The following is a 26,997-nucleotide window of genomic DNA, read 5'->3' as shown; positions in this document are numbered from 1 at the left end:
TTCTATTATTACCTAGTCAAGTCACTTCTGGACTTGGTTGTAAAAAATTTATTTATCTCCTGGTGACAGTCTTCTGGGTCATCTATATACCCGTTTTTGGTCTCTCACAATAATCTTCATTCTGACTCAGCTGACTTTGTCTTCGTTGGTGTGTAATTAGTCACTAAATCTTCGATGTGTTCCCTTTTTTCATCACTAGCAAAGGTTTCAGTAGCTAATTCTGGTTTGTCTACTACATGTATACGCGTAAGCTTTCCCTTCTGGTTTTCCAATAGTTTCCCACCCTTGTTACTTAAAATTTTAGTTTGATCAAGATATTATTTCTAAATTAATTGTGTCTCTACAAACTGCATAAATGTCTGCTACAATTTTCACTTCATTAGTCTCAACAATGTAAAATAGTGTAGTGGATAGACGGAGTTTTTCCCAGATCCTCTCAAGATTACATCTGTTTTTTGCAAACTTAGAGCATTCACAGTCTCGTAAACGTCGTGCCGTAATAAAGTAAGTTGCCTGCTACGGTCAGTTAATACTTTCTCTCCTCGGTTACTTGCTCGTACATTTTTAAATTTACATTTGTTAATACTCTTCTTAACAGTGATTGAATTCATAGTCACCTTTAGATTGTCGTTTTCCTTCGTGCACTCACATGAGACAGGGCCTATCTCGTTGCAATACCAATGTCTTTCCCTTTCTTATGCTTGCAATCACTTGCCCTATGACTCTTTGCATCAGAAATCAAACGCTTTTTGTTTGGATCCAAAGCTCCGTTTTTAGTATTTCTGTTACTTGAACCTTTAACATCTTCCTTAATGGAGTTTAAATTTTCAGGGCTGTAATTTTTCTCATTTCTTTTCGGCAATGAATTCACCGCTAATTCGTAGTTTTTCATTTTTTCATTATAGTTCTTCCCACTTTTGCCACCACAAAATAGAAGTTTTTCGGCTGCTTCGTCTTCTGTCCCATCAATCACACACTGAGACATCGAGTGCTTATCAATGTCAGAACAGTTGGCGATATCTTTCATTACGAAACAATATTCTTGAAGAGACTCTTCCGGTTTTTTCTATCGGTGAGACAGCAATTGATGGATTTCAGCAGCACTTATTTTCAAATCGAATTTATCCTGTAAGGCTTTCATTGGTGCAGCTCGCTTCTGACCCTGAATAAAAATCGTAGCCAAACCTTCGAGAGATTTTTTGTCTATAACAAGCATTTGATATCACCACAAACCATTAAAAATGCTGTTGCTTCGAAGTCCATAATCCTCTTTTCAAATGCATATCTGTCACCGCTCATATCCGTCACCGCCGCTAAATGACCCTCGACGTTACAAAATGACAGAGAACATTTACACTGATATTATGCATGCGGTGAGAATCCTGTTCGCTTTTATCGACCATATATAAAACGGAATCTTTTTCTCTCTTTTTTCGAGCTATAGCTACCCATTTCGATTCCATCCTCTTCTTCATCATCGGCATCATCATCGACTCTTAGCATCCTAGGTTGTTAATTTTCACAGCAAGTTTGTCGGTGTTGGATAAATAATAACAAATAGTGGCATCAATTTCATACTTCGTCGCACTATCCGTACACAATATATTGCAGATTGCTCCTAACGCCGCTTCTGAAAATGATACTTCAGTGACTGACTTCTTAGTTTCAAGTTCAACAGATGGTAATTCGAAAGTAAAACCAGAAGATTCTCTGAAGCGTTTCCGATTTCTTCTGTCATCTGGAATTGTTTCGAAAATTTTAAATGGTTTTAATGCCTTTAACCAGCGCAGATGTGTTTTTGTTTTTATTTTTTTCATTGTTTTTCCGATTTCACCTAACGCTGCCATTCGTAGATTTTGTCTTCCTTTGTTACATCTGCTTTTTCTCCATTTGTCACTTTTAAAATTTCTCCTTGCGTCGCTCTGCTTCTTCTAATAGTCGTTAAAAAGTGAATCCTTGTCGTAGGTCCAAAATCATCAATATTACACGTCGTTATGTCGTCGCAGGTGAAACGGTGCTCGGAAAATTTCACCATAAACGTCGTAGAATAGGCAGGAAAACTGTGTCGTCACTCGTTCAGTTCACTGCGGACAAGCCCACAAAATTTTTAGCAAAATCGTATCCGATTTTCTTGAAGAACCATTTATTTAGCTCCTAGCTACAAACTTTTTCACTGAACTGTCAAAAGGAGCCAAACAACTCAATCAACCAGCTCCTCTTTTACTTGAGTATTTTGCCCCCACGAACACAGGAAATTGTTGTCTGATATTTGGCTGCTCTTGCGTGTCCCCAGCCTCGCCAGGAGGGAAACCTTTAAACTCCCCACCCGAATCGCACATTATTATTGTTACTATTGGGAAGGATTTGATATGTGTTGCTATTGGTCAGATGTAAGAGACGGGACCTTAAGGCCCTGCTCCTATCTATCTAAATAAGCAAGAAATAAATAAATGTAGCTGAAATAAACTTTATTTCCAAGCAACCTCCAAAGCATTGTAGGGATCTTCGCTTGCGTAGATCAATATAAATGTGAGTGTAAGTATGTCCACTGGAAATTATCATTATTAATCTTTATATTCTTCCTTCTAAGTATTGTTAGTTGTTGGTCTGTTGATGTTTTACTTCTGAAATAACGCTGATAACACCGTACTCTCTCTTATCCGACGTGTCTTCAACGCTATAATATCCCAGTCTGTAAGTGCCTCTTAACCTCAAAAATCCGCAGTACCCTCTGCAATTAACCTTACATACAGGGTGTTTCACTAGATGTGTTTGTAGGCTACGAAGTAATTGGCGACAGAAATATTTATTGCGGTAGGTCGACGTAAGATACGTTACACTGTCTACAGGGCTATGAACATAATTTATTGTGTTATTACGCAAAGAGTTACAGAAAAAAGATACAAGTTTTTAAATGGAATCAATAACACCAGCAGTGTATACATAAATTTCAATTACATTCCTATCACTTTTTGTATGGGAGCTATAACCCTTCAAAGTTTCAGCGGCAGATACCACACACGCTGCGCATAACGCAATGCGCCTTCTAAATGTGGTGCGGCCGAGTTGTAACAACGCCGACTCAAAGGAAGGCCTCGGCGCTTGTTGGTGACGTCACGTCAGGTAGGCGCGGCGAACGCCAGGTCTGTTGCAGGCAGAAACGCCTGGGTGTGCTTATAACTATAAATCTCTTATTTTTGGGCAAAATGTTCGGTATTGTTTTGGATTCTGCAGTTTTATTTAGATGAAAGATTTTCTTACTTGACAGATTTTCTTACTATCGTAAAGCTTCAAATGAAGATCATAGTTCTGTGTTACTGAATCCTGTCGAAACAAACGTAGATCAATATGAGAAGACCCTTTGCCCCATTGCAAGCTTCGTAAATTTTACATTCAAGTAACTATATTTACTTGATCCATTTTGTTATCGAAACTTACCCCAACCCCCTTACAATGAACTCGTTTCTTTTATTTATTTTCGTTTGACATCGTCACTGGAAGTGTGAACTAATTTACTTGTGTAAATGTCCAACTGTTGCCAGTCATTAGATTACAGTCGTTTTCAACGAAAGGAATTTTAATCAGGAAACAAAATAGCTTCATGCATCGAAAATACTGCTGAGCTTAAACTTTTTTAAACATCCACATTAGGAAAGATAAATATTCCCCTCTTGCAACTGAAAGGAGAAACTTTATAAGATAAAAAAATTTTTATTTGATAAAACAAGTATCTCCCTTTTGCGTCTTCTTCTGTCCCCCACCCCCTCCCCCAACGTGTACAATCGCAAGATATTTCACTAACATTCAGTGCTCCTCACCCCATAGTCAACCAAGATACCTAGTTTCTTGTAAAAGCAACCCAGTACAAACGTAACTTCCTCATATTTACAAATAAGGTAAGGAAGCACGAATTCTGTTGCTGCTGGATCATGAAGTTGTTTTTGTATGTCAATCCTTAAAACAGGTGGAAATTTAAGTTGAGGAGCACACTATTTGTTAAGAAGTGTAATGAATTGCACAATTAATTGTTTGCAGAAGTCTCTCAGAACAATGTGTGTTGGTCAACTACCGCCGATAGTTTCACATTTTCCTGTATCAGGGAGGGAGACACCACCATTACGAGTATGCCTGCAACAGACCTGGCGTTCGTCGTGCCTAGCTGACGTGACGTCACGAACAAGCGCCGAGGCCTTTCTTTGAGTCGGTGTTGGTTGTAACGTCGCCGGTGTCACGGAGCGAGAAGCTTCCTCGATGCGCTGTTAGACTGCCGACTGTCGCCGCACACTGCCGTATACCCGACAGTTCGAGCCACACAAACAAACGGGGCTCAATATACCACAATTACTGTCATCGTATGAAGATGGCATACACGAACAACGAGTAAGTTGACATGTTGCTGATGCTCGGCGAGTGCCGACACGATGCCACTGAAGTAGCCATGGCGTACTCCTTGAGATATGCTAGACGAAGAGCTCCGGCAGCCGTTACGTTCTTACGTGCCGAACAACGACTTCGGGAAACATGCAGCTTGGTAATGCGCCGTAGTAACAGACGAAGAACTGCAAGAAGTGAGGAGACGGAGATGTTTGTTTTAGCTGCAGTACACCGCGATCCTCACGTCCGCAAACGAGCCGTTGCTGCAGTCGCTGGTGTCAGTCTCACATCTGTGGGGCGTATAGCACACGGCCACTGATTTCACCCGTACCGCCTGTCGCTGACCCAGCACCTGCATGGAAACAATTTCCGTGCGAGAGTTACATTGTGTCAATGGGCCATGCGTAATTTCACGCGGGAGTTTTTACAAATGTTATGTTCTCTGATGAGTCCACGTTCACAAATTATGGTGTAGTGAATCGCCATAACATTTTTCTACTGGGCCGCAGACAATCCTCGGTTGTTACGATCTGTCGGTCGTCAACGTAGGTGGTCTGTTAATGTCGGGTGTGGAAACCTTGGGCCGGCCGGTGTGGCCGTGCGGTCTGGGCGCTTCAGTCTGGAACCGCGTGACCGCTCCGGTCGCAGGTTCGAATCCTGCCTCGGGCATGGATGTGTGTGATGTCCTTAGGTTAGTTAGGTTTAAGTAGTTCTAAGTTCTAGGGGACTGATGACCACAGAAGTTAAGTCCCATAGTGCTCAGAGCCATTTTTTTTTGGAATCCTTGGGGATGAAATCATCGGTCCACACTACTTTCCAGGTACACTGACAAGTGAGCTACATCGCTCGTCTATAGTCGACAGTTTCGGTGGTCTCCTTGAACATGTGTGTCTACACACGAGAGTCCATATGTGGATGCAGCACGATGGTCACCCAGCCCATTCTGCGCGTGCTGTTGTGCAGTAACTAAACAACAGGTTTGCAGGAAGGTGGTTAGGGCGCCATGGTCCTCATTCATTGCCCGCAAGGTCACCCAATCTTACACCATTGAATTGCTTTTTGTGGGGATGTCTAAAGTATCGTGTTTATATCACTGAGGCCACATCCCCAGATGATCTACAACGGTGCATCGAGGACGCATGTTGCTCCGTGACACCGGCGATGTTACATCTCGTCCGCAGATCCTTTAGAAGGCGCATTGCATTGTGCATTTAGGAACGTGGACAAACATTTGAACATCTCATTTAAATCAACTTCCCACCGCTAGAACATCCATCACCCACCACACAGCCATGTGTGGGGTTGTAGCTCCCAAACAAAAAGGGATGGGAATGTCATTTAAATTGATGTATACACAGCTGGTGTTACTGATCCAGTGCATGACAGAAACAACTATTGTCCTGTTTAAAAAATTGTATCTTTTTGCTGTAACTCTTTGGGTAATAACACAATAAACTATGTCATAGCTCCTCAGAAAGTGTAACGTCTCTTATGGCGACCTACCACAATAAATGTTTCCGTCACCTATTACTTCGTAACTCACAGAGGCAAACACATTTTGTGAAACACCCTGTATGTCCTAGCACTAACTCCAGAAGTTGAACTTACAGGGTGTTTCAAAAATGACCGGTATATTTGAAACGGCAATAAAAACTAAACGAGCAGCGATAGAAATACACCGTTTGTTGCAATATCCTTGGGACAACAGTACATTTTCAGGCGGACAAACTTTCGAAATTACAGTAGTTACAATTTTCAATAACAGATGGCTCTGCAAGTGATGTGAAAGATATAGAAGACAACGCAGTCTGTGGGTGCGCTATTCTGTACGTCGTCTTTCTGCTGTAAGCGTGTGCTGTTCACAACGTGCAAGTGTGCTGTAGACCACATGGTTTATTCCTTAGAACAGAGGATTTTTCTGGTGTTGGAATTCCACCGCCTAGAAAACAGTGTTGTTGCAACAAGACGAAGTTTTCAACAGAGGTTTAATGTAACCAAAGGACCGAAAAGCGATACAATAAAGGATCTGTTTGAAAAATTTCAACGGACTGGGAACGTGCTGGAAAGATAGGGCGACCGCGTACGGCAACCACAGAGGGCAACGCGCAGCTAGTGCAGCAGGTGATCCAACAGCGGCCTCGGGTTTCCGTTCGCCGTGTTGCAGCTGCGGTCCAAATGACGCCAACGTCCACGTATCGTCTCACGCGCCAGAGTTTACACCTCTATCCATACAAAATTCAAACGCAGCAACCCCTCAGCGCCGCTACCATTGCTGCACGAGAGACATTCGCTAACGATATAGTGCACAGGATTGATGACGGTGATACGCATGTGGGCAGCATTTGGTTTACTGACGAAGCTTATTTTTACCTGGACGGCTTCGTCAATAAACGGAACTGGCGCATATGGGGAACCGAAAAGCCCCATGTTGCAGTCCCATCGTCCCTGCATCCTCAAAAAGTACTGGTATGGGCCGCCATTTCTTCCAAAGGAATCATTGGCCCATTTTTTAGATCCGAAACGATTACTGCATCACGCTATCTGGACATTCTTCGTGAATTTGTGGCGGTACAAACTGCCTTAGACGACACTGCGATTTATGCAAGATTGTGCCCGGCCACATCGCACGGCCGACGTCTTTAATTTCCTGAATGAATATTTCGATGATCGTGTGATTGCTTTGGGCTATCCGAAACATGCAGGAGGCGGCGTGGATTGGCCTCCCTATTCGCCAGAAATGAACCCCTGTGACTTCTTTCTGTGGGGACACTTGAAAGACCAGGTGTACCGCCAGAATCCAGAAACAATTGTACAGCTGAAGCAGTACATCTCATCGGCATGTGAAGCCATTCCGCCAGACACGTTGTCAAAGGTTTCGGGTAATTTCATTCAGAGACTACGCCACATTATTGCTACGCATGGTGGATATGTGGAAAATATCGTACTATAGAGTTTCCCAGACCACAGCGCCATCTGTTGCTGAAAATTGTAACTACCGTAATTTCGAAAGTTTGTCTGCCTGAAAATGTACTGTTGACCCAAGCATATTGCAACAAACGGTGTATTTCTATCGCTGCTCGTTTCGTTTTTATTGCCGTTTCAAATATACCGGTCATTTTTGAAACACCCTGTATAAGTACAGGAAAATCAAAATGACTTCCTCTAAATACATTTAGACCTCCAATAATTTGTTGGTTATTTGGGGCACCAGCGGTTTCAATAATAATAGCCTCCAAGCTCTTGTAAACACGGAAGTGAGGTCAATGACGTATTCGTCTCCTCGGTGTTGCAGAAATCTCCTGAACTATTTACACTGGAGTTACTTACATTCGTTCGCCCGGATAGCTGTGCGGTCTAGGGGGAAGGCGTGTCGGTCCCTGGCACGAATCCGCCCGGCAGATAAGTTTCAAGATCCGGTGTGCCGGCCAGTCACCATGCCAGCGATTCCTGTGGAAACACATTCTCCACGTACACATACACCATAATTAGTCTACCACGCAAACATAGGGGTACACTGGTGTGGTCTGAGACGTTCTCGGTGGGGGGGGGGGGGGGGTCTACTGGGGCGGAACTGCACAATAAATCTGGAAATTTGTGGTAAGTGGTAAGATCTTATGGGACCAAACTGCTGAGGTCATCGGTCCCTAAGCTTACACATTACTTAAACTAACTTACGCTAAGCACGACACACATACCCATGCCCGAGGCAGGATTCGAACCTCCGACGGGTGGAGCCGCGTAGACCGTGACAAGTCGCCTGAGACCGCTCTGCTACCCCAATCGGCGACCCGCACAGTAGCCCTGGGTTCGGTGTGGGGCGGCGTTGGGGTGAGTGGACTGCTGTAGCCTGCTGTGGGGTTTTGAACCACTGAAGGCTACGGCGGGGACCAAACCTCACAAAATAATACTTACACTCACACCTTATTGCATTTACGCATCAAAGATCTCCAAAATACTTTGAAACTTGCTTCGACAGAGTGTTTTGTTACGCTGTATGGTATTTGAACTTATTAAGATTCATGGCGCCATCTTTACTCCGAACAAACTGTGACGGAAATAAATTATTAGTGACTAGTTACAGTAAACTTGTTTCCTTAAAGCATTTATTAAGGTTCTAGGCGTTACGAACATCACAGGTTCATTTCTAAACCTGAACTACTGAGGCTGCACTGGCAGTGCCTGATCTTAACAATAAACACTGAGTGGCAACATGCTCTATAAATGTTTGCAGGATAGAGCATGTGTTGCCACTCAATGTTTATTATTAAGATGAGGCACTGTCAGTGCAGCCTGAGTAGTTCAGACTTGAAAATGAACCTGTAATGCTCGTAACTGGTCACCTAACACATACTGCAACTGTTGACAGAACCATTAATAAACGCTTTAAGAAATGTAAATAATGTTGCTGTCCTCTGCATCGAAAAGTTGAAACAGAAGAGACCTGTTGTTTGATTCTGCAGAGTATTCACCGCAAGCATGACACACATTGGTGTTCCCACAAGATAAAAAGGTATCGTATGTAAAATTTTTATAAGATCGAATAAGATTAGTTTTGATTTTGAGGAGCCTTTACGTATCATGTATCGAGGTGAAGGAAGAGGCGTGGAAATGTATGCTTGCACTTCAGGGCTTGGTGAAAAGAGAAATAGATAGTGGAAAACAAAAGAGTACCAACAGAAATAGAAACACAGGTGCCGCAGTAAGCTATCAGATTTAGTGAACAGATTAAGTATGAAAACAAGTGGCGTAAGGAAGAACAGGTGGTTTGTTGAGGCAATCGTAACCAGAATATTTTGAATCTTCCAACGGCACCGGCTGTAGAGGAAGAACCAAAGAGGCTCTCACTGATAACGATTCCCAGAATATAGGAATTATAAACTTATACACACTGGCGTAGTTTTTCAGCCATGGTGACGCCACTGTCGCTTGCTCTGCACAGGGCAGATGACGCCGATCAAGCACCTGTCGCTCCATCACCTGCTGCCTGACACGGACCACTACATGACGTACGAGGGCTCCACGACGCACCCCGGCTGCTGGGAGACCACCGTCTGGATCATCCTCAACAAGCCCATCTACATCTCCAGGCAAGAGGTAAGCCAACAGCGACACTTGTTGCAGTCATAGAATCATACGTCCACATTTACTGTGCTTGTACAAGTCTGATTTTTGAAAGAAAGAACTTTAAGGCGTTGACTAGGACCGGCGGACGCAGCTGAGCTTCGTACTTGTGATTAGTGTGTAGTAAAGTACTGTGCATTAATTTGTATTTCTTGATTGAGTTGACGCCGGTGTCCACGAAATAAGGTACGACGTCTTGTTCAACATTTTTAATTTCATTTTTTGCTGATTTACCTTCGACAGAATTTTATTGCTGATTGTTAAGAAATTTACTTCCATTACTAAGTTGAGTGCACATTTATATTATAGTACGAACAGTACAGACTGTACTACTACTCATTTCCTTTCCTGTCCCACTCGCAAACTGGGCAAGAGACAAACAACTGTCAATATGCCTCCGTATGAGCCCTAAATTCTCTTATCTTCGTGGTCCTTTCGCAAAATGTACGATGGCGACAGTAGAATCGTTCCGCATTCAGCCTGAAAAGCGGATTCTCTAAATTTTCTAAACAGTGCTCTTCGAAAAAAACGTGGCCTTCTCTCCCGGTAGTTTCATTTGAGTTTCGGAAGCATCTCCGTTATACTTGAGTGGCCAGTAACAAATCTAACAACGTGCCTTAGAATTTCTTCGATGTCTTCCATCAATACGACCTGGTGCTGATCCCATACTCTCGAGTAGCATTCAGGAACGGGTCACCCTAGTGTCCTGTAAGCGGTCTCGTTTACTGTTAAACCACACGTTCCTAATATTCTCCTAATAAACCGAAACAGACCATGTGCCTTCCCCACCAAAATCTTTACATATCCCTTTACACGAACGATCCACTTCATACCGCTTTGCAACGTCACCTCTGCATATTTAATCGACGTTAATTCGCCAAATAGAACGCTGCTAATGTTATATTCGAACGTTACAGGTTTCTTTTCCTACTCATTCGCGTTAAATTATCTTTTTTTTTCTACATTTAGACCTAGCAGCCATTGATCACATCAACTGGAAGTTACGCGGTTCCAAACTGAAGCGCCTACAACCGCAACCACAGCGGCCGGCAACCGTCCTATCATACTTACCCAGGACACTCCTGACGATATCCTTGTCTCTGATGTACACTCGCTAACAGATTGCAGTGAGGCATAGTGTCAAACGCTATTCGTAAATCTAGGACTGCCTGCTGCCCTCCATTCATAGTTCGCAGGACATCATGCGAGAAAAGGGCAAGTTGCGTTTCGCACGAACGATCTTTCCTAAAACCGTGATAACATAAATACACGTAGCTGAAATCGTTTCTGTATCGTCAACGAGTGGGACACCACGACGTTGTAAACATCAAAAAACGACTGGTTTGACTGATGAGCGGTTACCGAGGATGTTGGATTAATCAGATTTTGATGAAGGTGATCCAGCGTTATCGGAACTTTCTGACGAAGAAGATGCGTTTGTGAACACTACTGACAACGAAAGCAGTGTCATTGACAGTGACTACGTTGCTAAGAGTGATGAAAGGAATCTGCATCAAATAGACCTGTAAGGAGCAACAACTGCGTCCAAGACTAAACTGAACACCTCGTCAACTCAGGATCGTATCTACGGGGCGCCTTCGTCGGTATATGCTCCATGAACAAGCCGTTTCTGACTGTGATTGTACTACAAATACGGCATCCAAGCGAAAAACGTGGTCCAACTAAAAATTCATATTTCTTTACTTACTACACGATTATGTAATAAAAAATAGGGATTCCTATTTAAAAAGAGGCATTTGATATCCGTTTGACCTATGGCAGCGCCATCTAGCGGTCTAACCATAGCGCCATCTGGTTTCCCCCTTCATGCTAGACAAATATCTCACGAAATAAGCGTCAAACGAGAAACTACAGTTTCTCGTTTGACGCTTATTTCGTGAGATATTTGGCCCGGTCACGATCAATGGACCACCCTGTATATTATCATAGATATCCATTAACCCAGAATTTTACTCCCCTTCTTGAACCTTTCTTTTATGTCCGTCATTGCTTGTTTAATCCTTATATTGAGCAGTAGGGGTGAGGGATCGCAGCCTTGTCTTACAATGTTTTTGATCTCAGTACTTAACAGTAAACGTAAGTCGACCAGATAAAACAATAGTCACCCCCATGAGGGACGAAGGTAATATCTTGTAACATTTGCGCTGCCCCTGATAATTGTCTTAAATCGGCATTGAAAAAAGTCCTCAAGTTTATTGAAGTGTGCCATGTTCGAAGGCACTCATTGATGTTTGGACGCCCTCGAGTCCCCAAATACACTATCCAGTCACACAGCAGTGACCATGCCTGTGTTCGAAGTCAACGCACAGTAAACTACCACGAACGGCAGGACACAGCACTAGGACTGGAGGGTATATAAAACGTGTCGGTGAGGGGGGAGAATTGGGAGGGTAAGAAAATAGTGCGGTCGCCACAGAGTGATTTATCTGATTTCCTATACGGAATGATCATTTTATTTCGAGGCAAGGATCGAAGTATTTCCTACAACTAAGTTCGTAAACTGTTCGCGTGTCGCCGTGATTAAAGTATACCATGGATGGCAAAAAGGAGCTATCCAAAGCCAGCACCAAGGAAACTGTGGGGCACCACAGGCCATTGATGACAGGGGTGAACAACGGTTGCGGAAATGTGTTGGGGCAACATGCCACTGTGGAGCAACCGACCGCACAGATGAACCAAGCGGCTACCAGCAGCGTCTCCTCAGCGACCTTCCAGCGAACGTTGCTGCATATGGGCCTCCGCCGTCGGCGCCAGGTTCCTGCACCCAAGCTGCCTGCTGTTCATCAGCGATAAAAGCTGGAATTCGAACGCCTTTGCCGCAACTGTACTGCCACAGAGTGGCAACAGGTGGCCTTTTCCGATGACAGATGGCCGTTGGTGTTTATGGCGTGGAACGTCTCAAAGCAAACCACCCAGCAGAAACGGAGGGAGCGGTTTGGTCTGGGGAATGTTTTCGTGTTATTCCCTGGTTGAATTAATCATTCAGGAAGGCCCAATGGATCAACAAAAACACGCTTCTACCCTCGGGGACCACGTCCACCTACACATGCAGTTTGCTCTTCCTCGACAAGACGGTATCTACCAGCAGGGCAATGCACCGAGTCACAGAGCTCGTCTTGTGCGTGCGTGATTCGGAAGAGCACCAGGATCATTTCACCCTCCCCTCTGGCTACCAAACTCCCCAGGTTTAAATCCAGTCGGGAATCGGTGGGACCACCAAGAAACCTAGCGGAGGTGGCCACGTCAGTGGAATTGGCATTGTTCCACATCACTGTTGGTACCTTCCAGAACCTCACTGACATTCTGGGATTTTGAATGTCACGTTTCAGTCACTGATGTTAATAGTTCTGCTATTCTCTACGATTCAAGGACTGGCTGATTTAGCGGGACGGACCGTGAACGATAGGCTGCGTGTGTGTTCGTTAAGCCAGGACAGTATGCATGCAACTTAGTGCAGTGAGCTGTTGACAATTGATCACAGTACACTCACTGTGAAGAAGTAGGAGAGAGGGTTACACCTGGCCACCGGAATTTTGGAAGTAAACATCGTGTTTCCTTATTTCGGTAACTTGAATAAGTATACCCAGCTCATTGTACGGAAAGTATTCTCAAATCATCATAGAAATATCTGCGGTCTGCAACACGCCTTTCGCACAGTGTGGGCTGAGCACCTCATTGCACGGCCGATGCCCACTACGTATTGCATCACTTGAAAACAATCAGAATCGTGATTCGACGGACCACTCTGCACCCTTCCAGTGGGATTCTGTCCTATCTACGTTGGCTACCCATCTAAGACACGCACCCATATGTGGCGCTGTGAACAACGACCTTCAAAATGCCCAATTAACGCAAATTGCCTTCGCAATGTTCGACACGGAACTGACTGACCTGCATTCACTGACAGCAACAATTCCTGTTGTCTCATGAAAACAGTCACTCTCAAACGCAACTAACGTTTATTAAGTCTGATAACAGGTTTCAGTCAAACACGACCATCTTCATTACACTAACAACAAAATGGGCCAAGTATGATACTGCCAATCAGTGTACAACGTGATACACAGGATCGTAGTTACAACATAAAATATGAATATAGCTTTGGTTGCGCACATGTTGTACGTACCAAAAGATACAACTCAACTGCTGACTACATGTCGGGGCTATAAGGGTATAAAAGCGCCCACCGTTTCACACGAGATCAGTTGAGTAAACCAGTGTAGCAAAAATGTCCAGTGGCGCCTGTGTAATACAAAAAATTCGTCTTGTACATGTAAACATAATAAAACGTTATTTGTTGTTGTTGTTGTGGTCTTCAGTCCTGAGACTGGTTTGATGCAGCTCTCCATGCTACTCTATCCTGTGCAAGCTTCTTCATCTCCCAGTACCTACTGCAACCTACATCCTTCTGAATCTGCTTAGTGTATTGATCTCTTGGTCTCCCTCTACGATTTTTACCCTCCACAATGCCGTCCAATGCTAAATTTGTGATCCCTTGATGCCTCAAAACATGTCCTACCAACCGATCACTTCTTCTAGTCAAGTTGTGCCACAAACTTCTCTTCTCCCCAATCCTATTCAATACCTCCTCATTAGTTACGTGATCTACCCACCATATCTTCAGCATTCTTCTGTAGCACCACATTTCGAAAGCTTCTATTCTCTTCTTGTTTAAACAATTTATCGTCCATGTTTCACTTCCATACATGGCTACACTCCACACAAATACTTTCAGAAACGACTTCCTGACACTTAAATCTATACTCGATGTTAACAAATTTCTCTTCTTCAGAAACGCTTTCCTTGCCATTGCCAGTCTACATTTTATATCCTCTCTACTTCGACCATCATCAGTTATTTTACTCCCTAAATAGCAAAACTCCTTTACTACTTTAAGTGTCTCATTTCCTAATCTAATCCCCTCAGCATCACCCGATTTAATTTGACTACATTCCATTATTCTTGTTTTGCTTTTGTTGATGTTCATCTTATATCCTCCTTTCAAGACACTGTCCATTCCGTTCAACTGCTCTTCCAAGTCCTTTGCTGTCTCTGACAGAATTACAATGTCATCAGCAAACCTCAAAGTTTTTACTTCTTCTCCATGAATTTTAATACCTACTCCGAATTTTTCTTTTGTTTCCTTTACTGCTTGCTCAATATACAGATTGAATAACATCGGGGAGAGGCTACAACCCTGCCTCACTCCTTTCCCAACCACTGCTTCCCTTTCATGCCCCTCGACTCTTATAACTGCCGTCTGGTTTCTGTACAAATTATAAATAGCCTTTCGCTCCCTGTATTTTACCCCTGCCACCTTCAGAATTTGAAAGAGAGTATTCCAGTTAACGTTGTCAAAAGCTTTCTCTAAGTCTACAAATGCTAGAAACGTAGGTTTGCCTTTTCTTAATCTTTCTTCTAAGATAAGTCGTTAGGTTAGATCTTCCCCGAGGTCCGCTTCTACCAGTTTTTCCATTCGTCTGTAAAGAATTTGCGTTAGTATTTTGCAGCTGTGAGTTATTAAACTCATAGTTCGGTAGTTTTCACATCTCTCAGCACCTGCTTTCTCTGGGATTGGAATTGTTATATTCTTCTTGAAGTCTGTGGGTATTTCGCCTGTCTCATACATCTTGCTCACCAGATGGGAGAGTTTTGTTATGACTGGCTCTCCCAAGGCCATCAGTAGTTCTAATGGAATGTTGTATACTCCCGGGGCCTTGTTTCGACTCAGGTCTTTCAGTGCTCTGTCAAACTCTTCACGCAGTATCTTATCTCCCATTTCATCTTCATCTACATCCTCTTCCATTTCCATAATGTTGTCCGCAAGTACATCGCCCTTGTATAAACCCTCTATATACTCCTTCCACCTTTCTGCCTTCCCTTCTTTGCTTAGAACTGGTTTGCCATCTGAGCTCTTGATATTCATACAAGTGGTTCTCTTCTCTCCAAAGGTCTCTTTAATTTTCCTGTAGGCAGTATCTATCTTACCCCTAGTGAGATAAGCCTCTATATCCTTACATTTGTCCTCTAGCCATCCCTGCTTAGCCATTTTGCACTTCCTGTCGATCTCATTTTTGAGACGTTTGTATTCCTTTTTGCCTGCTTCATTTACTGCATTTTTATATTTTCAAAATATAAAACGTTATTTACAATCCACAAATATATTTAAAATATTTAAAAGGGTATTAAAACATAAATGGCCGATAATGTCTATAACCTAGAGAAAGAGCCCTCTGTCATCATTAGAAACAACTAATACATAGCGTTCGTATTGCCTCAGAGTGTAATATAGGTAATGGAAAAACCGAACAAATACGTAGAGTAGGACGCCAACGGTTGCCACAGGGACGCAAGCTTGCTATCCCCACCGTCCGAACCGTAAGACATCCCACATGCCAAACAGTAGAACGAAGCGTGTGCCACTCTATGCTCAGTGTCATGCAGCTTTTAGTATGAGACCATCTGGATACAGTTAGAAATAATCGATTCACACAAATCAGAAAACAAAAATAAAAAAATTAAAAGAAAGACGGAACTCCCGTTTGTCGCGCAGCTACTTAGATTGCATGTAAAAGCACTGACAACTATCGTGAAAATTATGTAGGTATTAAGTGCTAGGGAAACGAGAGGCTATTGTATGATTTCAAAACCACCTGTCGTGTTTGAAGCCGGTGCCCGTTAACACGGCCTTCGTCTCCGATCCCTGTTTGCTAGAATATTTTTATGGCTACTGTTCTTACGCCATGCTACATCGCGGTGCTAGGTGAACCATTACTTGCAGAAAAGTGGGACAGTCTGCATCGTACAGTATCGAGGAGGCGCACATACTTCACGAGCAAGTCCAAACGCGATAGCTGCTTCCTCCTGTCCTGTCGCGTCTCCACAATGACCCATTTTACTCTGCTTATTCTCTGAAACCAACGGACACGAAGACACCACTTCAGTGACCTGACTTACGTCAGATGGGGAGTGCCACATTACTACTTGACAATACTTCTGCAGCTCAGAAACGACGAGTACTCCCAGAAGGTGGAGGTGCGGGGGGTGCGAGGGGGTGGCAGTTTACTTTCCGGTCAATTTATCTTTCAGAAAAACTTGTAACAAATAATGCAGTGCTCTTAATACGTAATCAGAGAGGACGGGACGGTCCATTGTGGCTTACATGCGAGGCCCCTTGTTGCAGATGTACTCGCTGCGGCTGCTGATGCAGGGACCGCAGGAGGAGCAGAAGGCGCCGCTGGGCAACAACGTGCGGCCTCCCCAGCACCTGCATCACCGCACCGTCAGGACCAACATCGACTTCTTCCGCGCATCACACCACAAGGTGAGTGGCCTAAGTTCCTATAAAGCTGAACCACGAACCTTTCCCAACACCAAATCTGGAAACATGCTAAATGGTTCGACCCTCAACTTGACAACTAGTTTTCTAGCAACAGTTCGTACCAGCCTCATTTACACGTCGCTATCCTTTAAACAGACCCTAATGTCTTCTTTGGAAACCAATCTCCGAGTTACTTCCAGCCCATTCTTTCCAGTCCGCGCTCCTGTAGGAGCTAATTCTGCAGGATAATCAGGTGAACTGAAAAGGAACGGAGTGAAGTGGCGCAGTGGCTATAAATGAGACACACTCATGCGAAGAGCTACATGGAATTGTATCTATGATAAACTATATTCACATTTCGAACGTTTCCGTCCAGTCAACCAGATTTGAACACGGAAGCAGCTCTTTCATTAAGGTGACAGTCGCACCTTACAAACATTTTGCAGCCAGCGTTAAACAGAGAAATAAATTTGTAGAGTTAAGTGAAGTGGGAGGAGTGATCGGGTTTATAAGTTTTTTTAGATCAAATCTGAAGACTATCAGGTACCACCGTAGCAAAAAATTTTGGCTGCAAAACGTTTTGTCATAAACGAATAAAAAGTTAATTTTCATGGAGGTAACTTTTAGCACCCTTCTTACGACAGACGGAGGGACCTCTTCGCAGATGAGTCGTCATTGTTTCTTTTCCATCGTCTGCACATGGTGACGGTCTGATAAGGTGTACGGACAAAACGTCTTAATAAACTGGATATACAGCCTCAATAAATATTCTTTAATGACGTCGCACAGTGCAGTCAAACAGGTGTGATAGCTTGTTGGCATTTAAAAACCTTTCTACTTCTCTGCTCAGTTACGTATTTTTTGACGACCTATGATGTTTTACTACTAATTGAATCACTACTTCAGTATGTCTTCCACGTCTCTACTGGGCAGAAATATGTTTTCGACGAAAAGACAGCCCTAAGCTGAGACAGTTACTGTGACGGCTTTCCTTTATACTACGGGGCTTCTAAACGTAAGTCAACCATGTCGTCCCACACTAAGATCATTGTTCAACAAGAGCTGTACATTGTCAGAGAAGAACAAATGTACCGGGTTTCCCTGGACAGAGCGCTTCTGTGGTGCGTATAACAGGTGCATCACGGCGAGAGAGTGGAATGGCGCGTAAACCTACTCAAAAGTTGAAATACGCGCACCGTTAAGATTGTTATGTACAGTAAGTTTAAACTGAACACTGATTCAAGGTGAGATTCTAGTCGCATATGGACTAAATGCGATGTCGCGTCCACCCACAGTGAAATGGTACCAACAATGTGACCAAGTCGCTGATTTCGAAGAAAGAGCGTCGACATTACAAACGGACGACGATGTGCAGGCAAACAAGGAACTGATACGCAGCAGTCGTAGATGTTTTGACGATGAGAACGCTCACATAGCGCTTCGGGAATGGCGCTGAGCTCAAGAAGCGAGATTCTATCGTTGAGGAATTGAAGAATTGGCAGAAATTTCCGACTGTTATTTACAGCGACTATGGTACTATGTTGAAAAAAAATCTCGTGTATCTATGTGACTGAAGTGTAGCGCAACATTCGACAAAAAATGTTAGCACTGCCATAATAGCGTGCAGCTTACTTTTTGAAGTCACCTCGTATCTTCGTATGTGTGTTTCTTTATGTATTTCGTCGAACTCCTTTTATTTCATGCTAAACTGTACATCATGCATCATCTTTAAAAATGAAAGGAAAAGACAAGAAAATGTTAAATAGGACACCGCAGCTATAAAAAATAAGGCAAAATATTCAAGCAAGTAACAACAGTGACGTGATAGAACAGGCAAAACAGCTGAAAACTGTTCGTTAATGTCTTAGAGACGCTGTGAAAATATACAATGAAAATTTTGTAAGCGAAACAAATGAAAACAATTAAAGAGTGTAGGATACATAAGTTCGGCAGACACTAGTTAAAGTAGCTCCGTAACCAATAACCGAGAGAAAATTCTGAAAGGAATCTACGACTTTTTAAAAAAGTTTGTATAGTTCAACAGATGAATAAAAAATACAATAACTCAGAGAAAATTCTGAAAGGAATGTACGACTTTTTTTAAAAGTTTGTATAGTTCATCAGATGAATAAAAAATACAAATAGCTAGCATCGAACATAATGACATTCCGGAAATAATTCCAAATGACCTTTACAGAGCCATTCAAGGAAAGGAACTGGAGGAAATAATGATTTAGTAGAAATGATTAACATTTGAAGAAATGTTTTACGAAAGAAACTTGCATATGTTTGTAAAATAAGAAAATACCTGGAACACAGCTATAATTTTTTAATTCCATATAAAGCTATTAGACAAGATATAGATAACTGTAGGCGTATTAGTTGAAATAGGGGTCATGCTTGTAGTTTCCTACGACTGAATGGGTAGAAAAGAAAACACGCGGGAACAGAAGTAGTCCAGCGTACTGCAGGTAAGCACAATAGGGTTTTCAAAACTATTATTTCTAAATTTCTAAACCTGAAGGTTTGCAGTTTGAAAGTATTTCCTTCATATTCCAACATCTTTCTGGCGTTCATTCAGGAAAGAAATATTTCTTCGGCTTTCGCCATCCTCAAATGAGTGAATTCGAACACAGTATTTTGTCAACTTGAAATACCGAAAGAAAAAGGAAACTTTCTCAGATGCAAGCCCGAAAGACGATGGTGCCGTTTATCTATCCGTCGGCAAAACTTCAAGAAACATTCCCTGTTTGGTGTTATGCCCACCGAGCCACGGGTCTCTAGTACGCAAACCGTTCAACACTTGAATAATGAGAAAATACATGTTGGGAATTACTGAGATACGTGAAAACCAAGAAATTCATCTGGGTACAGACATGAGTGGAAGGTTTTATGACTGTAACTAAAATTAAATAAGTGTTTCTTAAAAAATACGTTAAAGTAGATGAATGTGCTGTTTATAGTAATTGTAGATTTAAAGAAAACGTTCCACGACGTCGACTGGCATATACATTTTGAAATCCTAAAGGTAGTAGACATTAAGTACATTTAGCTAATGGTTATTCACCGCTGTAGTCTATAGTTATAAGAGTCGTAACAGACGGAAGGGCAGCATGGCTGAGAAGGGAATGAGTCGAAGTTGTAGCCTATCCCAGACATTTATTATTCTGTGCAGTGGACATCAGTAAAGGAAGCGAAAAGAATTTTGGAAGAGTAATTAGTGTTCAGGGAGAAGCAATGAAAACTTCGAGGTTGACTGATGACATTGTTATTCTGCTAGAAGCATAAAAAATCTAGGAAGAACCGTTGAACAGACTATGTAGTGCCTTGAAAAGAGAATATAAGCTAAATATTAACAAAAGTAAAACAGGAGTAATGGACCGTACGAGAAATAAATGAGGGAGTTAGATTAGGAAGTGAGACACTAAAAGCAGTAGAAGAGTTTTGCTATTTGGGCAGCAAAGGAACTGATGGTGGGCGAAGTAGAGAGAATATAAAATGGAAACGGGCAATTGCAAGAAAAGGGTTTCTGAAGTAGAGAAAAATAATAATACCGAATATAAAGTTAAGTGTTAGGAAGTCATTTATGCCGATCTGGAGTGTAGCCTTGTACGGAAGTAAACGTGGACAATAAGCATTTCAGACAAGAAGAGAACAGAAGGTTCTCAAACATTAGCTACAGAAGAATGCTAAACATTGAGTTGGTAGAAAGAGCAAGTAGTAAGAAAGTGCAGAATCGAATTGAGAGAAAAATAAGTGGTAGAGCTTGACTAAAGTAAGTGATCGGTTTATAAGGCACATCCTGAGGCCCGAAGGTAACTTCAGTTCCGTTATGGAGGGTGAAGTGTGGGTAACAGTCGTGGAAGGAGACCGAAGGATAAATATATTAACCAAGTTCAGATGGATGTAGGTTTAAACAATTACGCAGACATAAACATTTTTACAGACGATAGACTAGCGTGGAGGACAGCATCAGACGAGTCCTAGCGATGAAGACCACATGAGCATGACATGCAGCAGTTGAAATGATAACACCTGGAACTCGATAGTTCTTGAACTAGATTTCAAAAGCAAAAAAATAGACGATGACTACATATTGGAATGTGGATAGATGATACCAGAAACCGTAAAGTTGATTCCGGGTTCGGGATACGGGAAAAATCTTGATGTAAACATAAATATCGAATGGTTAAATTCCCTTTTAGTCGGCACTGCCTACGACATTATCGACTACATCTGCTGCTTTTAATGGGACCTAGCAATTATACTACGTAATAATTGAGATGATCCGTGTAACGGTTCTATTGTATATCTCCATAGGCCAAGCGTTGCAATGTAATGGGGTTGGTAACCTGTGTCTGGCATTCTCTGGAGACTGTGGTTGACGTTATGCTCTGGAGTCCGTACCAACTTGCGTCCTTTGAAAGTAAATGCCTTTCAGATCAAACCTGTGTCTTCTAGTACCCATCAACATTTGTCGAGGGTAGGAGGTAACAGCCATAATTCAGTAACCAATAAGCACTGCGTATCGCGGTCTTGAAGTTGCGGTGTCATCTGGTGAGCACTCGTCCAATACACAGCATGACGAAATACCTCTTCTGTGCCTGAGCGATGTCATGTACGACACCTTAATTTTCCGTTTCATCAGTGAAACGCACGATAAAATAAATTGAATGTGATATATACCCCGTCATTATTATACAATCATATTTTCCTTCTGGCTGCATTAAACAGGTAATGGTCTTATGCATCTGTGTGCACTATGACAATTTCAAATAAATCGCAATACAATATAATGTACATTAAAAGTTGATTAGATTCGTTATTATAAATCCATGTAGTGATTTTTTTGTGTCTAGACGGGTGTGTAGATCCGTTGTAGCGTCAGTAGGAGTCACTTAACAATAGGTGTGAGTTCACTTGTGCTGGTAATAACACACTGTAAGTGTACAGGACGCTACGTACAGAATATTCACTACAATTTCATTCTATGGGCAAGTAATTTTATCTTGGATATTGTTAAGGATTTCTATAGTCAAGTGCCTGTTAAGTAAACCGCTTTGGAATATCTGTGTAGACGTAAAATAAGTTAGGAACAGAGCGGCGTGGAGCATTTTAATCGTTTACTTTTAGAAATGTCTCTGGGTTGTAATAGAACGTCTTGTAGCATAAATAATAATTTATACTTTCGTAGGTTCGTGTGGAGTAACACCTTTTGCGTGGTATACTTATTCTTAATTCAAAGCTGACACTTTCTGAACTGTGAAAAATCTCTTCTCTAGAACAAGAGACAGCCATGAAACGTCAACCACTGAAATCTATTTTGCTATGGATATAACACTCTGCAAAATGAATGAAATTAATTTGACTTTTGTCTATTTATTCACGAAATTTGTTGTAAACTATCTCCTTTTGGCTCTAAGCCGCATAATACTTGAGTCATTTTAAAAAGAATCTGCTGTCTTGCAAATGGCGGCCAACATCGCTAACAGCAACTTTCGCTGTACCACGCGTTATTAATCTCTCAAAAATGCACAATTAAATTTTCATAGATGTAGGTATGCTAATGCTACTGAAATAAGTGGTTTAGTTATCAATAACAGTGTATATATAGACTCAACCCAGAGTAAAGAAGATTATGATAATTTATATCTACTGCTTTCCTTCTTGTCATTACCTTCATTAGAACACACAGATACATTATCACGAAATATCGATACTGCTTTTTATATACAGGGGGTATCATAATTGATGGATTAAACGCATATAGTTGAAAGTACACGATACTAGAAGCAAAAATGTCTCAGTAAATATAGAGTCGAAAATGCATACCATAAGAGCTACGCGCAGATTTTCATGTTCGATATTGTGAAGCAAATCTCTTCTACTGCAGGCTCTTTGCTTTCCACATTTTGGGAAGTAGCAGTATGGACCAAAACAAGAAAAAATGTCCAGTAAACATTTGCTCTAAAATGTATACCTTAAAAGTTGCAAGCAATTCTTCATTAGAAGAGTTGTGTTTCGAAGTAGACAAGATGAGGACGTGCATTTTAGAGCACATGTTTACTATATATTTTTTCTTGTTTTGGTTATACTGCTACTTCTCAAAATGTGGAAAGCAAAGAGGTTGCAGTAGAAGAGATTTGCTTCACAGTATCGCAGATGAGAAATTGCGCGTAGCTCTTAAGGTATGCATTTTAGACCATATGTTTACTCAGTCTTTTTTGCTTCTAGTATTGTGTACTTTCAACTGTTTGCTCTTACACCGTTAGTTATGGAACACCCTGTACATCACATTGAGATAATTATTATCTTTACGTACTCTTTTGTACGCAGAATAACAGTTCTTTTTATTACATAAACGTTTCATGTGAACCATAAACATAATGTTCCTCGTACCCAAAGGACCAGTACAACCATTTACTATTGTGTAGTTCTGTAACTTAACTGAATGGAGGAACGTTACTGGAAAGCAAAGGGACAGGAATCACCCGTCAGCTGCAGAAGCTATATCGGCGGCGATTTGACTAACTGAGGATTGTCGACCGCCCCGTAAACTTGTACTCGTCCTGTGCGGTGGTTTAGGCCTTTGGACACCTTGTCTCTGCGACACTGAAGATTCGCCCTAGGCTTTAGAAGCTGTTGATTCAGAAAACCCAGATCCTTTTGTAATCTCGGATATGCCATGAACTGCGCCTCCTGCACAGATTGTAATGTCACTTTCGAGGAGGGTTAACCCGCTACTTGCTGCCGTGTTCGCTACGCGGTTTTCCGTAATAGACGGGTCAGCTATCGTCTGCACAGTAACGCCATACGCCCTTCGGGCGTATTACACAGTACGTCGCCAAATAGGACAACTCTTTCTGTAGTTTTTTGCCATTCAATTTACAAGTCTGCAGTATTTATGTTGCATATAAAGAAACCTTCTGTTCGTCTCCACCAGTTTTTCCGGTGATTTCTATTCAAGAGCTGGAAGCATCATAAATTGCCTGATACTGATGTTTGTTTGTGTGTCTATCTCTATGTCAGTTTCACATTAAGCCGTTACAAAGAAAAATTAACGAGTAAAATAAAAGAGAAGTGGGTGTATGCAGCCGTAGATTAACCTAATTTTTCCTACGAGATAGCTGTCGCAGTAATTCATCAGCACTAACCGAAATGATCAACAGTGGCTACTGCCACATATACTCTGTAGCGCTGACAGAGTCGGTGTATCTGAAAGTAGAGACAGAAAGAGAATCGCACACCCAAATTCAACCGTCGGGTAGCGACAGCTGTCATGTGTAATGACCGCAAATCGATTGCGCTTGGAACGGGAACTGTTATTTGTTAGCGGACAGCTGTGTACACGCTTCCGAAAATCGCAGAATAATCGAGAAAACCGCACGAACTCAACCATTTCCATAGTCTGTTGTATATGTAAATTGTAGATACACTTATCTCACCAACTTTGTATTGCGGACACACCAGCAGTACACTTGAGCACGCGGACCATTTCATAAAGAGCTTTTTTGCGCTAAAGGATTCTACATTTTTTCCTCCTAAGGAATTCCACCACAAGATTTGTCTTTCGCAGAATTTAACTGTCTGAATGTTCATTGGAATTAACGTTTCATATCTTTCTGTCAATCGACTGTCCTTCTACTGCATGTTTCTCTATCGGTAGAGTCAAATGTTATTCATTCTCGCGCTTTCATGACTTACTACATCAAAATTGTCCGAAGTTTCGGAGTGAAACGTTAATGACTCATGGAAGATTACATCATTCTACCGAAGCTTCCTAGTTTCTTAATGAACTTAATGGTTGATTACGTTACTCTTTCTATATTCCTTTGCTTGGTTTTGTTGTTGTTGTTTTGTTTTTCTGTCCGAAGGCTCGTTTGGTGCAAGTCTCTCCGCTAATCGATCCTATGCAATTTTATAGTTTGGAAACAGATACTTAAAATTGTCTTCCGTGATACTTTTCCTTCATTAGAGGGAAGCCTTCGAAGGTGCGATATACAGGTTTTTAAAAGATAGGTTATGGTGAGTAACGTTTTAGGTAACTGAGGAAATACTGTTACCAACCTATAGTGGCAGAAGGATGTAGGTTTAACAAAATAGTTTTCGCGAAAGGGGTTCTGATCACAGTGCCATGTTCATGCTGAAAGTAGCAAAACGAATGGGATGCTTAAAAACTATGACGGCAAGTTTTGTTTTCAAAGAATGATCAGAGGAAATGAGAGAGATGGAATAAATACAGTGCGTGGGGCATGGTGTGGGATGGGGCGGGGAGGGAGAAACGCATTGTAGAAAGCTATTCCGTGTAGATGGGGTTGGTTAGAACAAAAAGAGGTGGAATGTTGTAGTTTATGAGATGGTGAGGGTTCGGCTTCGTGTCCGCTATAGTACGTCAAAATTATAAGCAACAGTTTTAAGTTACCTCATTTGTATATCATTTTAGACACGTATCGACAGGACAATTTCCAGTCTTCTGCATGTAAAGACGTACATAAAATATTTTTATTTGAATAACCTCATTTTTGTTTTTTGATTAATATCAGGGAGAAGAAGTACAGCGGAACAAATAATAGATGCTTCTGTGTGCGATTTGTGTAGTCGATATGTGACTATTGGTGTGTCCAGAGGACCACTTGATGTCGTCCGGCCAATGTGTTATCCTCAACCAAGTGACACAGGGTCCCAATGGACTGAGAGTAAAACTAAGAAAAAAGAAAACAGCGATAAGTAGCATAAAAGAGATTAGGGATAAACTTAACATCAAAGTTGGTGACTACAAAGCGGACAAATTTATCGAAATCTATTGTCTTCGATGTAAAGTTGGAGATCACTGACAAATCGATAAGGACATAAAAAACAGATCGGCACACTCAAAAAATTGCATTCCTGGCTAATAGAAATCTACTGGTATCCAGCACCCCAGCATAGGCCTTAATCTGAGAAAGATATTTATGAGAATATGCGTTTGGATAACAGTACTATGTGGAAGTGAATCATGGACAGTGGAAGAACCGGAAGAGAAGAGGAAACATGTGAGATATTGTGCTACAAAATAGTGTTGAAATGTAGATGGACCAGTAGGAAATGAGGGGATTCTCCGCACAAACCTCGAGGAAAGGAGCGTATGGAAAACACTGACATCAAGAAGGAACAGGATGTTAGAACGTGTGTTAACATATCAAGGAATATCTACCATGGTATTAGAGGAAGCTGTAAAAGTGGTAAATACTGTAAGAGTAGACTTGGGTTGGTATGCAGACGACAAATAATTGACGCTGTAGAGTGCTACTCTGAAATGAAGAGGAGGTTGGTACAACAGAGGAATACTTGCCTGGCTGCATCGAAACAGCCGGAATACTGACGCATATATATATATATATATATATATATATATATATATATATATATATATATATATAGAGAGAGAGAGAGAGAGAGAGAGAGAGAGAGAGAGAGAGAGAGAGAGAGAGTGGTGGGCGTGGGCGGAGGGAGGGGGAGAGAGAGAGAGAGAGAAAGAGAGAGAGAAGGATGGAAAGAAAGAACATACTGCTCTCCCATGCATTATCGGCCGTGAAGACCTGTGAGCCACAGTAACTCTCTCATTGAGTTTGGTTGTTAATTAGGGCCACAACGCTAGGAACATCAGTACAGGGCAGTAAGATGTGCTAAACCCTCACTGTGGCTGGTGGGCAGCCGAGATGTGATTGCTACTGTGATATGTGCTGTACCTGTCACTACTGAGTCCGCAGCTCGTGGTCGTGCGGTAGCGTTCTCGCTTCCCCGCGCCCGGGTTCCCGGGTTCGATTCCCGACGGGGTCGGGGATTTTCTCTGCCTCGTGATGACTGGGTGTTGTGTGATGTCCTTAGGTTAGTTAGGTTTAAGTAGTTCTAAGTTCTAGGGGACTGATGACCATAAATGATAAGTCCCATAGTGCTCAGAGCCATTTTTTTGTCAATACTGATGCGTGCTCTGTGGATATCTCCAATGAATGGTAATACAGGTATGTACGGAGGAGTGGGGCCAATGATACCTGCACTATCGTTGCCACTGGACTAAGTCTGAAACACCTTCCAACCTTCGCGATTTAGGTTTTTAGTTACTATACAAGTCACATTTTGACGGGATAGGTCGTTAAAAGTACTATCTTCGCTCATATAAA

At 42.1% G+C, this 26,997-nt stretch overlaps 1 protein-coding gene across 1 annotated transcript in view; it reads left to right on the top strand.

The window, feature by feature from the left end:
• LOC124623107 (carbonic anhydrase-related protein 10-like) overlaps positions 1-26,997 on the top strand; it is a 191,352-nt gene that overhangs the window by 132,724 nt on the left and 31,631 nt on the right. The window contains exons 6-7 of the mRNA XM_047148896.1: positions 9,314-9,468; positions 16,700-16,840. Of these exons, the coding sequence (XP_047004852.1) occupies positions 9,314-9,468; positions 16,700-16,840 (296 nt within the window). The remainder of the gene's footprint in view (positions 1-9,313; positions 9,469-16,699; positions 16,841-26,997) is intronic.

Source organism: Schistocerca americana, chromosome 7, assembly GCF_021461395.2.
Source record: "Schistocerca americana isolate TAMUIC-IGC-003095 chromosome 7, iqSchAmer2.1, whole genome shotgun sequence".
Taxonomy (NCBI): domain Eukaryota; kingdom Metazoa; phylum Arthropoda; class Insecta; order Orthoptera; family Acrididae; genus Schistocerca; species Schistocerca americana.
Note: the sequence above shows the minus strand (reverse complement) of the source record. Positions and strands in the feature narration are given on the sequence as shown.